This window comes from Scyliorhinus canicula, chromosome 1 (genome assembly GCF_902713615.1).
Source record: "Scyliorhinus canicula chromosome 1, sScyCan1.1, whole genome shotgun sequence".
Taxonomy (NCBI): domain Eukaryota; kingdom Metazoa; phylum Chordata; class Chondrichthyes; order Carcharhiniformes; family Scyliorhinidae; genus Scyliorhinus; species Scyliorhinus canicula.
In genome coordinates, this window is record NC_052146.1 from 17,303,968 (window position 1) to 17,319,279 (window position 15,312).

The 15,312-nt window shown below is 49.5% G+C and overlaps 1 protein-coding gene across 1 annotated transcript in view; it reads right to left on the reverse strand.

Annotated features, from left to right (window-relative positions):
* LOC119974779 (seizure 6-like protein) overlaps window positions 1–15,312 on the reverse strand; it is a 398,298-nt gene that overhangs the window by 84,549 nt on the left and 298,437 nt on the right. Inside the window, exons 7-9 of the mRNA XM_038814062.1 lie at window positions 10,990–11,144; window positions 8,506–8,700; window positions 5,137–5,275 (exon numbers count right to left, since the gene is read on the reverse strand). Of these exons, the coding sequence (XP_038669990.1) occupies window positions 5,137–5,275; window positions 8,506–8,700; window positions 10,990–11,144 (489 nt within the window). The remainder of the gene's footprint in view (window positions 1–5,136; window positions 5,276–8,505; window positions 8,701–10,989; window positions 11,145–15,312) is intronic.

A 15,312-nucleotide genomic window follows, 5' to 3' on the forward strand; every position in this document is an offset into this window, starting at 1 on the left:
CCACAGATTGACAGGAGTATTAGGTTACTGTTGCTGGAGGTTAGGCAGTGGCGAGAGAATCTTTGTGCGAGATTTTCCTGTTCCCCCCCCGACCACGGCGTATTTTCCCATGGCGATGGAGACCTGCCATTGGCCGGCGACCGGATCTTCCAGTCCTTCCGGTATCTATGGGATTTTATGTGCCCTCGACCTCCGCCCCCAGGAAAGGGCTGGAGTAGTTTGGCCTTTATTCCTGGATGAGAGGCTGTAATGTTCGAGGAGAGGTTGAGTGTAGGAATAGAAGGTGACAACCTGTGCAATCAGGGCCAACCAAACCAGACCATGCATGGACAGGCAGCAAAGAACGATGTTACCAGAATGTAGGAGCGGTTTCAAGACCTGTGTATTGAGTCATCTTCCACGTGGGGTTATTCCCTGTGGCTCAACTCAGTACAGAGAGCAAAAAACACATCGACAATCTGGACAAGATGGCTATTTAATCGAGCTTGTTACATGTATATGGAGAACAGACCTGGATATCTGCCAAGATCTGTTCTGCTGAACAAAGATCAGAACACAGTACTTATACAATTTTCAAAAATCAATAGCCCACCCCAGTTGGACGCGATCCAACCCCTGAAGTTGCTACATTTAAACTTATCCAATAGAATTGCATTCAATGTTTAAATTTCACTGAATAGAATTGCAAGCAAGACATGATTGATCCTGATCCTGACAGCCGTGTTTACTAGTAATTTGCTGTGCATTCATTGTCCATCTCAAGCAGGACAGCAAAACCCGCATCCCGGATTGTTTCACAACTGATATCAGGGGCGAAATTCTCCGACCCCCCACAGGGTCGGAGAATCGCCTGGGGCCGGCGAAAATCCCGTCCCCGCCGTGGCCGGAATTCTCCACCACCCGGGAATTGGCGGGGGCGGGAATCACGCCGCACCGATCGGCGAGCCCCCAGCGGCGATTCTCCGGCCCGCGATGAGCCGAAGTCCCGCCGCTGAGAGGCCAATCCCGCCGCCGTGGTTTGAACCACCTCTGGTGGCGGCGGGATCGGCGGCGCGAGCGGGCCCCCAGGGTCCTGGGGCGGGTGCGGGGCAATCAGACCCCGGGGGGTGCCCCCACGGTGGCCAGGCCCGCGATCGGGGCCCACCGATCGGCGGGCCAGTGCCGTGGGGGCACTCTTTCTCTTCCGCCGCCGCCACGGCCTCCAACATGACGGAGGCGGAAGAGAATCCCCCAGCGCGCATGCGCCGGTGATGACGTCAGCGGCAGCTGACGCACTGGCGCATGCGCGAACCGGCGAAGGCCTTTTGGCCAGCCCCGATGCCGGGCGGCGGGCGTCAAAGGCCGTTGGCGCCAGTCGGCGTGGTGCCAACCACTCTGGCGCCGGCCTAGCCCCTCAATGTGAGGGCTTGGCCCCTAAAGGTGTGGAGAAATCCGGAGTGGTTGGCGCCACTCCGCTACGCCGGGACCCCCCCCGTTCCACCGGGTAGGGGAGAATCCCGGCCCAGAAGTGGTCCTTTTGGTCAAGTTAGCTATCCTCAATACCATTTGATTACTTATCACTGAAATGCCCTAAAAATACATGTTTAATGGTTAATAATGATTACTCTGTACACTTCCCATAATTCATCTCAATCCTTTCTAAAGTAACACATGTAAAACTATTCTAGTGGCATCCTAGGTATTCAGTTTTAAGAGGTACTATCGCTGGATCCCCCCCTTCACAGATCAGGTAAGGATCATAGAAAATTTGGCACTGAGCCACAGAAGCAGGTATTAGGACAGATAACCAAAAACCTGGTCAAAGAGTTAGGTTATCACATCTTCTGAGAAAGCATTGTGACAATGCCTATCTGTCACTTATAATGACAATTGTACCCTCAGCTGATGTCCCAAACAGCCAACCCCACTGCCTCTCTCACCGCCCCCCCCCCCCCCCCCCCCCCCCCCCCCCCCGTCCCCCACCCCCTCCCAACAGCGACAACCCGCTGTCCGCTGATGTGGTCAATGCTTGCAGCTCACTGATCACCTGCAAAACCAAATTAAGCTTCCATCAACCCTGCCGCCCCTGCAACCTCAGCAACATCCCGCTCAGTCCTCACTGATCCAATTTCTAGGCCAGAACCTCTTTTAATCGTAGGATCATTCTGCACAGAAGGAGGCCACTTGGTCTGTTGTGTGTGTGCTGGTTTTTTGAAAGAATTAGAACATAGAACATAGAACAGTACAGCACAGAACAGGCCCTTCGGCCCTCGATGGTGTGCCGAGCAAACCCACTTATCCACCCTATACCTGTAACCCAACAACCCCCCCCCCTCAACCTTACTTTTTTAAAATAAATTTAGATTACCCAATTATTTTTTCCAATTAAGGGGCAATTTAGCGTGGCCAATCCACCTACTCTGCACATTTTTGGGTTGTGGGGGCGAAACCCACGCAGACACGGGGAGAATGTGCAAACTCCACACGGACAGTGACCCAGAGCCGGGATCGAACCTGGGACCTCAGCGCCGTGAGGCGGTTGTGCTAACCACTAGGCCACCGTGCTGCCCTTTAACCTTACTTTTTAGGACACTACGGGCAATTTAGCATGGCCAATCCACCTAACCCACACATCTTTGGACTGTCGGAGGAAACCGGAGCACCCGGAGGAAACCCACGCACACACGGGGAGGACGTGCAGACTCCACACAGACAGTGACCCAGCCGGGAATCGAACCTGGGACCCTGGAGCTGTGAAGCATTTATGCTAACCACCATGCTACCGTGCTGCCGATAAAAATGAGCCCCACCACAGATGGGGTATCCATTGGTCCCATTTTTCTTGCTCTATGATCAGAGTCACACAAATTTATCGTGTCCAAAGATGTGCCGGTTAGATGGGGTTACGCGGATAGGGTGGGGGAGTGGGCCGAGGTAGGATGCTCTTTCAGAGGGTCGGTGTAGACTCGATGGGGTGAATGGCCTCTTTCTGGACTATAGAGATTCTATATTCAGTTCTATTTCGAGAGTTACTATTGAATCTGCCGCCACCAACACGTGATGATGTGGAGATGCCGGCGTTGGACTGGGGTGGGCTCAGTAAGAAGTCTTACAACACCAGGTTAAAGTCCAACAGGTTTGTTTCAAACATGAGCTTTCGGAGCACTGCTCCTTCCTCAGGTGAATGAAGAGGTATGTTCCAGAAACATATATACAGACAAATTCAAACATGCCAGACAATGCTTGGAATGCGAGCATTTGCAGGTAATTCAGTCTTTACAGATCCAGAGATAGGGGTAACCCCAGGTTAAAGAGGTGTGAATTGTCTCAAGCCAGGACAGTTGGTAGGATTTTGCAAGTCCAGGCCAGATGGTGGGGTGTGAATGTAATGTGACATGAATCCAAGGTCCAGGTTGAGGCCGCACTCATGCGTGCGGAACTTGGCTATAAGTTTCTGCTCGGCAATTCTGTTTCTGGAACCTACCTCTTCATTCACCTGAGGAAGGAGCAGAGAAAGCTAGTGATTCGAAACAAACCTGATGGACTTTAACCTGGTGTTGTAAGACTTCTTACTCTACCAACACGCGAGGTAGTGTATTTCTTATTGTAGCATTCAAAATAAAGGTCCAGAAATTCGTTCTGTGGTGATTGCATTCCAGAGGTGCATTGGACAATGCTCTGGGGACCCTCAGGATGTTTCCATGCAAGGACTGCACAGGAATTGCCCGGGAACATTTAACTTCCATTGGCCAATTATCCTAAACTGGGAACCATCCGAAACTCTGAATTCAACTGGAGACGGCATGATTTCAACTTCCTCAGCAGAATAGTTACCCAGGATTGAGGCCACTTCTAACCCTTGGATAACTATGGTGCTGACACCTTCCTATCCTTCCCCCCCCCACTAGAATCACCCCCTTTCTGACCATTCCCCACCCTTTGACTATCCCCAACTGGTCTCACTGGCAACCAACCCTTCCCCTGATCACCTGACGAGCACCCCACTCCCCCAACCACCCAACTATACCCCCACCACTGACGACTCTCCATTCACTTTAATCCTTCTCCACTCCTCCTGACTACCCAATCCCCCCACACCACCGACTCCCCGGCCACCCCCTACTCTGCTGATCACCTGCTGTGGTGAAACTCTACAAAATAACCACAAGAGACTCGGGTACACGTTATGATCATTTGTTCAAGCATGCCAGGAGAGCACTATGTCCGAGAGACCTGTGTAACAGCACTCTGCCAAGTCACAGATTCCACTGTATTGATACACTGTTGATAACGCACTCTGAACATTGTTTAAATTCAATATAGGTTTACATAAAACAGATGTCTTTGGTTCCAGGTATTTGGTTCACCAGCAGAGCGTCAGAGGCTACAACTTAATCTGACCAGACTCAATGTCTGTCCTACCAATAAACAAATTTGATTCTCAAGATCTTGCTGGAGTTCTGCTGACAGAAGGCCTTGAGGGCGTACAAGGTTTGTCAGCCAACTCATGCTGCTGGGCCCCCGGGTGTGTGAGGTTCACTGGTGTTGAGAGTTCAGTGGCTGTGCAAGCATTTAGGTTTGTCCTCTCACTGCAAGTTTAAGCGTGAGCTCTAACCCCCTTTTGCTAAATCTATTCATTTCCCCCAACACCACCTGACCATATGCCCGACCCATCCTACCCCAGTTACCATGCACACTTGTCTTCTCTCTTATGTCATAGTGGGTGGGACCTTGAAACGTACTAGTTTCTGGCAGCGAGTGGGGTAAAAAGGGGACGTGCTTTCACTTCCCCTGATGTTGTGGACCCCCATGGAAGGACTCCCAGTGGGAGCTGCAGTGTGCATTGCTCAGAAGGTTCAGGATGGACGTGCGGGGGGTGACACATTTAGCTCCAGCCCATGGCTGAGTACAAAGGAGTAGAAGAGCAATCAGATGGTGATCGCCACTCCATGGAAGATTCAGGCCGAATTTATTTCAGCTCCCCATTTCTTGCCGATTATCCTCAGTTTCCAGATCCTCCTGCCAATGGGAAAAATTGGTGGCTCTACTCAAAAGCCCTGATTATTTTGGCTGATTGGCGATGCCCTGTAATATAGGGCTCAGCCCTTCACGTTGCCTTCTTAATGATAAATAAGCACGTTGCCGCAGCATACTCACAGTTGAACATCGAGGAATATTCGCTTGTCCTCCCCGACATGAATCCTCCAGATACAATCCTCTCCTTCGTCGTACGGTTCAGGCCAGTTTGGAGAGAGAATAACTCCTGCCGGGCTGGACAGCTCCCGACCACAAACCGCTAAAATAAACCAAAGCAGAGGGTAAGACACATCCACTTAGGAATTGTTGACAGAGATCTCTGGCGGTTTCCTCCTCATGGGGCAATCTAGAACTTTGGATGCAGATCAAAATAAACGGGCGGGCGGGGGGTCCACAAATTTAAGATTGAGATTAGGAGGAATTTCTTCTCTCAGAATTTATCTTTGGAATTCTTGAGGCAGTATGGTGGCACAGTGGGTTACACTGCTGCCTCATGACCACAAGGTCCCAGGTTTGATCCCAGCTCTGGGTCACTGTCTGTGTGGAGTTTGCACATTCTCCCCATGTCTGCGTGGGTTTGGCCCCCACAACCCAAAGATGTGCTGGGTCAGAGGATTGAACACGTTAAATTGCCCCTTTATTGGAAAAAATGAATTGGGTACTCTAAATTTAGTTTTAAAAACTCTTTGGAATTCTCTGCTCCAGAAAGCGATGGTCGTTGGGTCATTGAATATATTCAAGGTCAAAATAGATAGAATTTTGATCCACAAGAGAGTTAAGGGTTATGGAGCAGGGGGTGGGTGGGGAGGGATGCAGGAAGGTAAGTGGAGTTAAGGCAGCAATCGGACCATCCTTACTGAATGTTGAAGCAGGCCCCAGGGGCCATATGGCCTCACCCCACTCCTATTTCCTATGTTCTTAACTCTGGTGGGATTTAACGGTTGTGCTGGCTCCGAGATTGGAAATTCCTCACAGAGGTAGACGGACCTTTAAATGGTCCGTCAAATTTTCTATCCCGCCCACGATGATCCCCGTGCAAGCGGGACGGGAACATTTCCCCCTCTTAAATAGCTAGTTCCATTAAATGTATGAAGAGTACAATGAGAAGTCTTACAACACCAGGTTATAGTCCAACATGTTTGTTTCAAACACTAGCTTTCGGAAGGAGCAGTGCTCCAAAAGCTAGTGTTTGAAACAAACAAGTTGGACTTTAACCTGGTGTAAGACTTCTTACTCTGCTCACCCCAGTCTAGCGCCGGCATCGCCGCATCAAGAGTACAATGGGCAGAGTTACTTACAATCTAAACCAAATTTCTCAACTCAAATTTCTATCGACTCACACCCCCAGTAATTCAAGTCAGATGTTTAGTCATAGATAGAGTCATAGATGTTTTCAGCATGGAAACAGCTTGTCCATGCCGCCCAGTTTCTATCACTAAGCTAGTCCGACTTGCCCACATTTGGCCTGTATCCCTCAATACCCACCCTGCCCATGTAACTGTCTAACTGCTTTTTAAAGGACAAAATCGTATTTGCCTCTACCACTGCCTCTGGCAGCCAGTTCCAGATGCTCACCACCCTCTGTGTGAAAAAATATCCCCTCTGGTCTATTTTGCATCTCTCCCCTCTCAACTTAAACCTGTGCCCTCTAGTTGTAGACTCCTCTACCTTTGGGAAAAGATGTTGACAATCTACCTCATCTATGCCCCTCATGATCTTTTAGACCTTTATCGTAAATTGGAAGATTAACCTTTTAGTCTGAATACCGTTTCCAAGATTCAAGTAAGGATTGAGATTTCTTGGGTCTTCCACCTAGTTCCAGCAATACTGTCCGTTCAAACAACCTCTATCTGACACCTCTTTCAATGCAGGCCTCACCAGCACACTGAACATCGCTCCCTTCAGTGAAAACTGTCCTGGTTCGAACATTTGTGAAGTTTGGAGTCTTGCATTTAAAACACTCAACCTCTCCTCAACTTGGCTATCCCAGAAGTTCAACTCATAGTTAGTAGAGAACATCAATGCCCTTTCAGAGAAATATGCTTCTTCAAGGGGCCGTAACCCCAATATAAAATATAGGTTTTCTTCCCCTGAAGGCACTGAGACCATCACATACTAGACAATGATTTTACATTTCAAATGAGATTAATTGATGTAAATGAACATACAGTGCAGAAGGAGGCCATTCGGCCCATCGAGTCTGTACCGACCCACTTCAGCCCGCACTTCCACCCTATCCCTGTAACTCCTCCCAACCTTTTTTGGACACTAAGGGGTAATTTAGCGTGGCCAATCCACCTAACCTGCATGTCTTTGGACCGTGGGAGGAAACCGGAGCACCCGGAGGAAACCCACGCAGACACGGGGAGAACGTGCAGACTCCGCACAGACAGCGACCCAGCCAGGAATTGAACGTGGGACCCTGGCGCTGTAAAGCCACAGTGCGATCCACTTGTGCTACCGTGCAGCCCTTGGAAGAGACTGGATGTGTTAAGGACTATATAAATATGAGTTCCTTCTTCCTAGCTACGTAGGAGGTCATTTCAGCATTCTTCAAATTCAAGAAATGTTCTGTTAGGCACTGTGCAGTGATATTTTATCTTATAACAGCATGCATCATGTCGGCTGATACATCGTTATACATACAAATAGCAGTCTGGTAAATAGTCAATTTGTCAAGAGCAGTACTCTATGCAAGACTATTTATTCCATTAGGATTATGGAAAATCTAAAAAGGCCCAAGTCTCCATGCAGTTCTGAGGGAGTGCTGCATTGTCAGGGGTTATGTCCCATAAATGAATGATTAGACTAAGAGCGGGATATTCTGGTCATTCCCCCCAGCGGGATCTCGCAGTCCCTCTGACAGCGGGCGCCTGCGATGGGTTCTGGACAGCAGAGGGTGCGAAGAACGGGAAACCCTGCTGACAGCGGCGAGACCCGGAAGATCCCACCACCAGCCAAAGTTCTCCGCCGTCGCAAAACGCAGTAATGGAAAACCCCAACTCCAAGACTTCTGCACAGAAGTTTTCCCCTAACATGGGAACAGGAAAGGAGGCAGGCGGACCTGTAGGTCCGCATTATCTATCGAAACATTAAAATAAGATACATCTTAGTGAAATTACATGAGGGGGTCTGTATAACATTACAGAGTTCTCCTTCATTGCATTGCTAAATAGGTCTTTCAACCAGATGTTACATATGGGCACAGGTTTAAGGTGATCAGTAGAAGGATTAGAGGGGATATTAGGCAAAAAACCTTTTCACCCAGAGGGTGCTCGGTGTGCCCTGCCCGGATTGGTGGTTCAGGCAGACTCCCTCAGCTCTTTTGAAAGGTACCTGGATTTGCACCTGAAGTGCTAGAACCTGCAAGGCTGCGGATTAGATGTTGGAAGGTGGGATAAGAATGGGTGGGTAGCTTTTTCAGCTGGCACGGGCTCTTTCTGTGCCCTTTTCTTCATCCCATCACGACGCCCAAAAGCTTTCCTTTACCTCTGCAAAGTGGTTCAGTTTCATTCCAGTACGGCTCCCTGATGTCAATGCACTCGATAACAGATGATCCATGTTCCATTGTGTAACCTGGATCACACGTGAACTCCACCACTGACCCAACACTGTAGCTCGGATTGGTTGCTGTAAAGTTCCCATTCTGCATGTAAGGCTCGAAGCAGTGTCCACGTTCGAAGGCTGAGGAAAGGTAAAACTTGTTTTCTTTGATGTTTTATATATACATTAATAATAGCAATCTTTATTAGTATCACAAGTAGGCTTACATTAACACTGCAATGAAGTTACTGTGAAAATCCCCGTGTCGCCACACTCCGGCGCCTGTTCGGGTACATGGAGGGAGAATTCAGAATGTCCAAATTACCTAACAGCACGCCTTTCGGGACTTGTGGGAGGAAACTGGAGCACCTGGAGGAAACCCACGCAGATACGGGGAGAACGTGCAGACTCTGCACAGACAGTGGCCCAAGCGGGATTCAAACCCGGGCCCCTGGCACTGTGAAACAACAGTGTTACCCACTGTGCTACCATGCCACATATATAACATATATATATGCTATATATAGAAAGTAACTTAATATATATAGTAAGTTAATAGATATAGTTGGAATAAGGGAGAAAGTAATGAAGTCTTAATGAAAATCGCTTATTGTCACAAGTAGGCTTCAAATGAAATTACTGTGAAAAACCCCTAGTCGCCACATTCCGGCACCTGTTCGGGGAGGCTGGTATGGGAATTGAACCGCGCTGCTGGCCTGCCTTGGTCTGCTTTAAAAGCCAGCGATTTAGCCCAGTGTGCTAAACCAGCCCCAGTGGTTGTGGAATCGGGGTTACTGTGCATGTTTGTGAATGCACAGAATATACTAAATAAGATTGGGGAGTTACAGGTGCAGACTGCATTGTGGAAGTGTGATATTGTGGCTATGACAGAGACCTGGCTCAAGGATAGTCAGGACTAGGTGTTAAATATTCCTGGGTACAAGGTGTTCCGAAAAGATAGGGTAGGAAGAGAAGAAGCAGGGGTGGTATTGGTTAAGGAGAGCATTTCAGTGCTGGAGAAAGAGGAGGTCCCAAAGGGTTCAAGGACAGAATCAATTTAGTTCGAGCTAAGGAGCGAAAAGGCTGCAATTACATTGCTCGGTGTCGTCTATAGACCACCAACTAGTGAGAAGGATGTGGAAGAATAATCTGCAGGGAAATTACAGAGAGATATCAACATTGTAGAGTAGTTTTAATGGGGGACCTTAATTACGCGAATGTAGACTGGGGCAGTGGTAAATGGTGGAGAGGGGCAAGAATTCCTGGGGTGTGTTCAGGACTTTTTTTTACAGGAGTGTGTCCAGTCCGACGGCACTGTCAGAATTGGGCTGGGCTTCGCTATTCCCCGCCGATGCGATCTGAAATTCCGATCGGACGGAGAATGGATCATCAATCGAAAAACGGATTTGGTGCGGGTGCCAGACCCGTCGCTGTTCTCTGATGCCCCGCCGTCAGCCATATCACACTACTGGCAGGAAAATGCTAATTCAGGAAAAGCATGCAATTACTGGGCTGGAAGTTTGATTCTTCCCCCGGCTGCCCTCCCTTGACCATGAAGTTCCAACCCCCACAGCAGGAAATCCACAGGGCAGGCTTTGGTGTGACGTTGGCCAAGCGCTACCTGGCGTGGTGGTGCCTAAGGGGCTCAAATTCAGGCAGCCATTTTATTTTCTATGCTATACTGTTTGAATATCTATTGTAACTGAGTACGAGGTGAAAATGCCAATCTTAATTCCGCTGAATCGATTTCTATTTCTATTTCCAGTTTCCTTGTTCTGTCTCAGAGTCTCATCACCTCCTTATGTCATCCACTTGAAGACTGCTCTCAAACACATGGGCAGGACTATCAGAAGGAGGGTCTCCTGCCCTGCCTCCTGAAGCGTCGGCAAGGAACGCATCCCCCTGATACTGGCTGAACCACTGCCAGTAAATGCTTGATGTAAATTCGCTAAGCGCAAGACTTCCACCACCATCTGAGGACTAAGTCCCGCCTTAGGAATGCTGGCCAATCCAATGGGCCAGGAGTTCTGTAGCCCCAGCAGTGCCAGTTTCAAGGGGTGGCCACTGCTGGGACCACAGCTGGCCCCTGAAGAGGAGGACATGTTGGGGGAGGTAGGTAGGTGGTGGGCAGGCCGCGCACTGCATGTTATGAACCCTGTCGTCTTCAAACCTTTCTGTTAGATCCACAACATTCAGCCTGTTAGTTTTATTAAATTAAGAGATAGTGTCATCGTTGTAATGTCCTAATCTAGATTATTCTCATCACTGGGCTGGCTTTGAATCCAGGTCCCTTGTACTGCGTAACTGAGTAGTAAATCAACTCCTAGCTTCTTCTCGGTTGCAATGAATGGGGTAAAATATTCGTCCCATGCGCTGGACTCCTTTCATTTCCCACGACTGTAAGGTTTGAAATAGAAAGGTAATTTGTACCTTCGTATCGAATGTTGAACCCGCCTGCTGTCTGAGTCTCATCAGAGGTGAATCCAATTCGGACAAAGGGCTCATTGCTGATCAAACCTTCCAGAGGGAAGAATTCATTCTTTAAAGAATCATATATAGCTGTATCCCCACTGTAGATAGTCAGTCTGATCAATAAAAGAGAAAATCAAATTCAGGTTATAAACTCTTTAGCACATACATGCCATTCTGTACAACATGGCTATCACAATCGCTCTGCTCCACACAAGACTCTTCCATAGGGCAGCACGGTAGCACTGTGGATAGCATAATTGCTTCAAAGCTCCAGGGTTCTAGGTTCGATTCCGGCTTGGGTCATTCTCTGTGCGGAGTCTGCACATCCTCCCCGTGTGTGCGTGGGTTTCCTCCGGGTGCTCCGGTTTCCTCCCACAGTCCAAAGATGTGCGGGTTAGGTGGATTGGCCATGATAAATTGCCCTTAGTGTCCAAAATTGCCCTTAGTGTTGGGTGGGGTTATTGGGTTATGGGGATAGGGTGGAGGTGTTGACCTTGGGTAGGGTGCTCTTTCCAAGAGCTGGTGCAGATTCGATGGGCCGAATGGCCTCCTTCTGCACTGTAAATTCTATGGTAAATATTGTCTGTGCTATTCACATCAACTATTCACAGTGGGAGCGAGTTACACATCATAGAATCAGAGAATTTACAGTGCAGAAGGAGCCCATTCTGCCCATCGAGTCTGCACCAGCCCTTGGTAAGAGCACCCTACATACGCCCACACCTCCACCCTACCCCCGTAACTCACTAACCCCACCTAAATTTTTTGGACACTGAGGGCAATTTAGCATGCCCAATCCACCTAAACTACACATCTTTGGACTCTGGGAGGAAACCAGAGCTCCCGGAGGAAACCCACGCAGACACGGAGAGAACATGCAGACTCCTCGCAGACAGTGACCCAAGTGATCGAACCTGGGACCCTGGAGTGGTGAAGCAACAGTGCTAACCACTGTGCTACTGTTGTGGGCCAGGGTTTAGAGAACCCCAAAGTGTATCATGGAGTTCACCTGACTTCAACTTTTAATAGACTTTTGATTTCTACAGGTGTGGTACAGCAGAAATGGAAAAGTATTTTTTAAAGTAAAACAATGTTTCTTCTATGAACTCAAGTTAACCTTTTTAAAACATACAGTGAACATCTTAACAACCATCAATTCAAATACAACCCCCAAAGAATACAACACTGAGTAATCCTTAATAACTTCCCAAACAACATCCAGAAAACAAAAGAAACACCTTTTAACAGAAGCACATCAGGTTTACATTCACTACGGAGACCATTTATAATTCTGAATTCACCAAATGATCAAGAGATAGCCTTTTCATGGCAGAGAGATCAGCAGTACACCTGCTCTGTCTGGCTTCAGCTCCAACTCTGAAAACGAAACTAAAACACACCCTGCAGCAAACAGCCTAAAATGAAAGTAAAAAGCTGACAGACAGCCCAGCTCCACCCACACCCTGACATCACTGATCAACACACATTTCTTAAAGGTACATTTCTTAAACACCCATTTCTTAAAGGTACTCTCACATGACACTACCGTGCAACCCACTCTCTGGGAAAATAAGTTTCTCCTGATTTCCTTGTGAATTTATCAGTGACTATCTTAAATTTATGGGGCAGTTAAGTGCTTTCTGCAGAGAAAAAGAGGAAGCGAGGGCAACTAACTGTCTTTATTGTGGTCCAGGAGTTGTCAATCGTAGCTAGATGTTTATAAACATTGGTTAGTTTCAGGGCTAGGTACTTGAAATCCACTTAAGCATGAAGGAACTTAGATTAAACGATCCAGACAGCTCGCTGTGTGCGTAAACTGCCAGTCACGGCTTGTAAAATCAATTTCACATTGATGTGAATGAAACTCTTGCAGATCAAAGATTTGAGGGGGTTTAAACACAGCTGATGTGGTTTTGCCTTTCTAGGAATTTACAGGTGTTGCTGCCTCTGCCTGAGCCAGCAGGTATATTGCACAGCTGAGTTTTAAAGCAGTGATTCTTTTCACTGCCTGTCTGAACTGCTCTCCCGAGCTTCCAGGGAGGGGTCTCTGTAATATGGGTCTCTGGTGGGGGGTGTGTATGGGGGGCTCCGGGTTACCCTTGTACTGTGGGCAGGGTGATGACCCAGAAAATCCCGTGGTTGGGGTGGTCGGTAGGCAGGGGGCCCAGCACCCGGGCCTCGTATTGGGCCACCCGCTCAAAATGGTAATTTTCGCAATCCCTCGCAATCACCGGCATGCATAAAATTTCATGGCTAGGGGATCATGAATCGCCTCTGATTCCCACTCCCAGCAGGAGTGCAAATCAGAGGCGATTTGTCGCCGGAAGGAGGACGTGGGGCGAATTCTCCATTCCTGAGGATAAGTGCCAGCGCCAACGGAGAATCCTCGATGGAAAAATTGGCGCAAAACCCTCACCAATTCCGATACCAGTGAGAGGCTCACACTGGTGCCGCTTGGAACAGCTGAGGACTGCGCGGAAAACGGACAGAGAATCGGCAGGTCCCGGGCCGCGCGTGCGCAGGCTGACAGAGCTGCACCGGTCATGCCGGAACAAATGGCACCGACCCCCTGACCACCCCCAGCCACTCCCCTTACCCTGAGCAGCAGCCCGCCCGGTCAGCGGCACGGATCCCGGGTGAGAGTGGCAGCGCTGGAAACTGTCCACAGGTGCCATGCTAGTTTCCCGAGCCCTGGGACCAAACGTGGCCCGCGCCGTCGGTAACTCGTCCCATCTGGAGTGGAGCATCGTGGGTGGGCCGGCTGATGATGCGCCAACAACCTTGCCACTGTATGCGGCATGCATCCCACTGACGCCAATTTGGAGGGGGCGGAGCATCGCGGACTGGCGTCAAACTCTGCCTGCCCCGAATCCGGCATGGGACGCCTTGCTCCGTCCGATTGCCGATCCCCCGATTTTGGCGATGGGCTACGGAGAATCCCGCCCATATAGTCTCCCAAACAGAGAATTCTGGCCGCGGCCTCTGATTCTTGTCTCGTTCACCTTGGAAACATCGGCTGTGATTCTCCGACCCCCCCGCCGGGTCGGAGAATCCCCGGGAGCGGGGGGGGGGGGCGTGAATCCCGCCTCGCCGCTCCGATGCCGGCTGCCTTGTTCTCCGGCGCTGTTTTTCGGGCGGGGATGGGATGCCATGCCAGTCGGGGGCCGTGGCAGCGCACCCCCCGGCAAATCTCCGGGCCTTGATGGGCCGAGCGGCAGTCCATTTTTGGCCAATCCCGCCGGCTTGGGTTAGGCATAGCCCACATGGCGGGACCTGGCAGGTAAGTCGGTGGGGGTGGTCCTCAGGGGGACGCAGGGGATCCGACCCTGGGGTAGGGCCCCCACGGTGGCTTGGCCCATGATCGGAACCCATCGATCTGCAGGCGGGCCTGTTCCGTGCGGGCACTTCTTCCTTCCGCACCGGCCCCTGTAGGGCTCCGCCACGGCTAACGCAGAGAAGAGAACCTCCTGCGCATGCGGCAAAATATGCCGGTCGGTCTGCACATGCCCTTTGCCGCCGGCTGGAGCGGCGCCAACCCCTCCAGCGACCACCTAGCCCCCAAAAGTGCAGAGAATTTGCACTTTCGGGGGTTGTTGGCGCCGGAGTGGTTGGCGCCGGTTCTCCTGCCAGCGTGGGGACTTAGTCCCCAGAGGGGAGAATCCCGCTGATCAGTTCTGCATTTACTGTGCCAATCTCTTTTATAGCCGTGAAGATCTATAATCCTTCATCTCTTCGAGAGCCCAAACCTGTACAATGTTTGATCATAGACATAACCTCTCAGCCTTGATAAATCCTTTTTGGATCGTCTCAACTGCCCCTCCATCCTTTTATATCACACGGAGACCAAAACGTTCAGACTGCTTCAAGCGTGGTCTTTCCGAGGTTCTTTTAAGAGTCTTGGATGTAGTTCATGTGAAACAGGGGATTTATCATCTCAAAATTTGAATAGTTTATCAATTACCTCCCTCCTTTCCATCTGAAATGTTTTTTATATCACTTTGATTTCTTCTTCGAATGCCAAGTCCACTGAGTTAGTTTCCCCGAGGTGCAGCAAAAAATTAATATTTCAACAATTTCGCTGCCATTACCAATATTCTTATTCATTCATGCATTCATTAGTGATGCTGTCCTGATTATTCTCGTGTCTGTGGAATATTTTGGTATTTCAACTCAGCAACATTCAGTCAAACATTACACTGAAGCTCCCAATATGATGCATCAATGGCAGGAAAAAGCTCAGATTCATGATTCCCCCGCAATGAACGTGATCCTCCTGTTGGC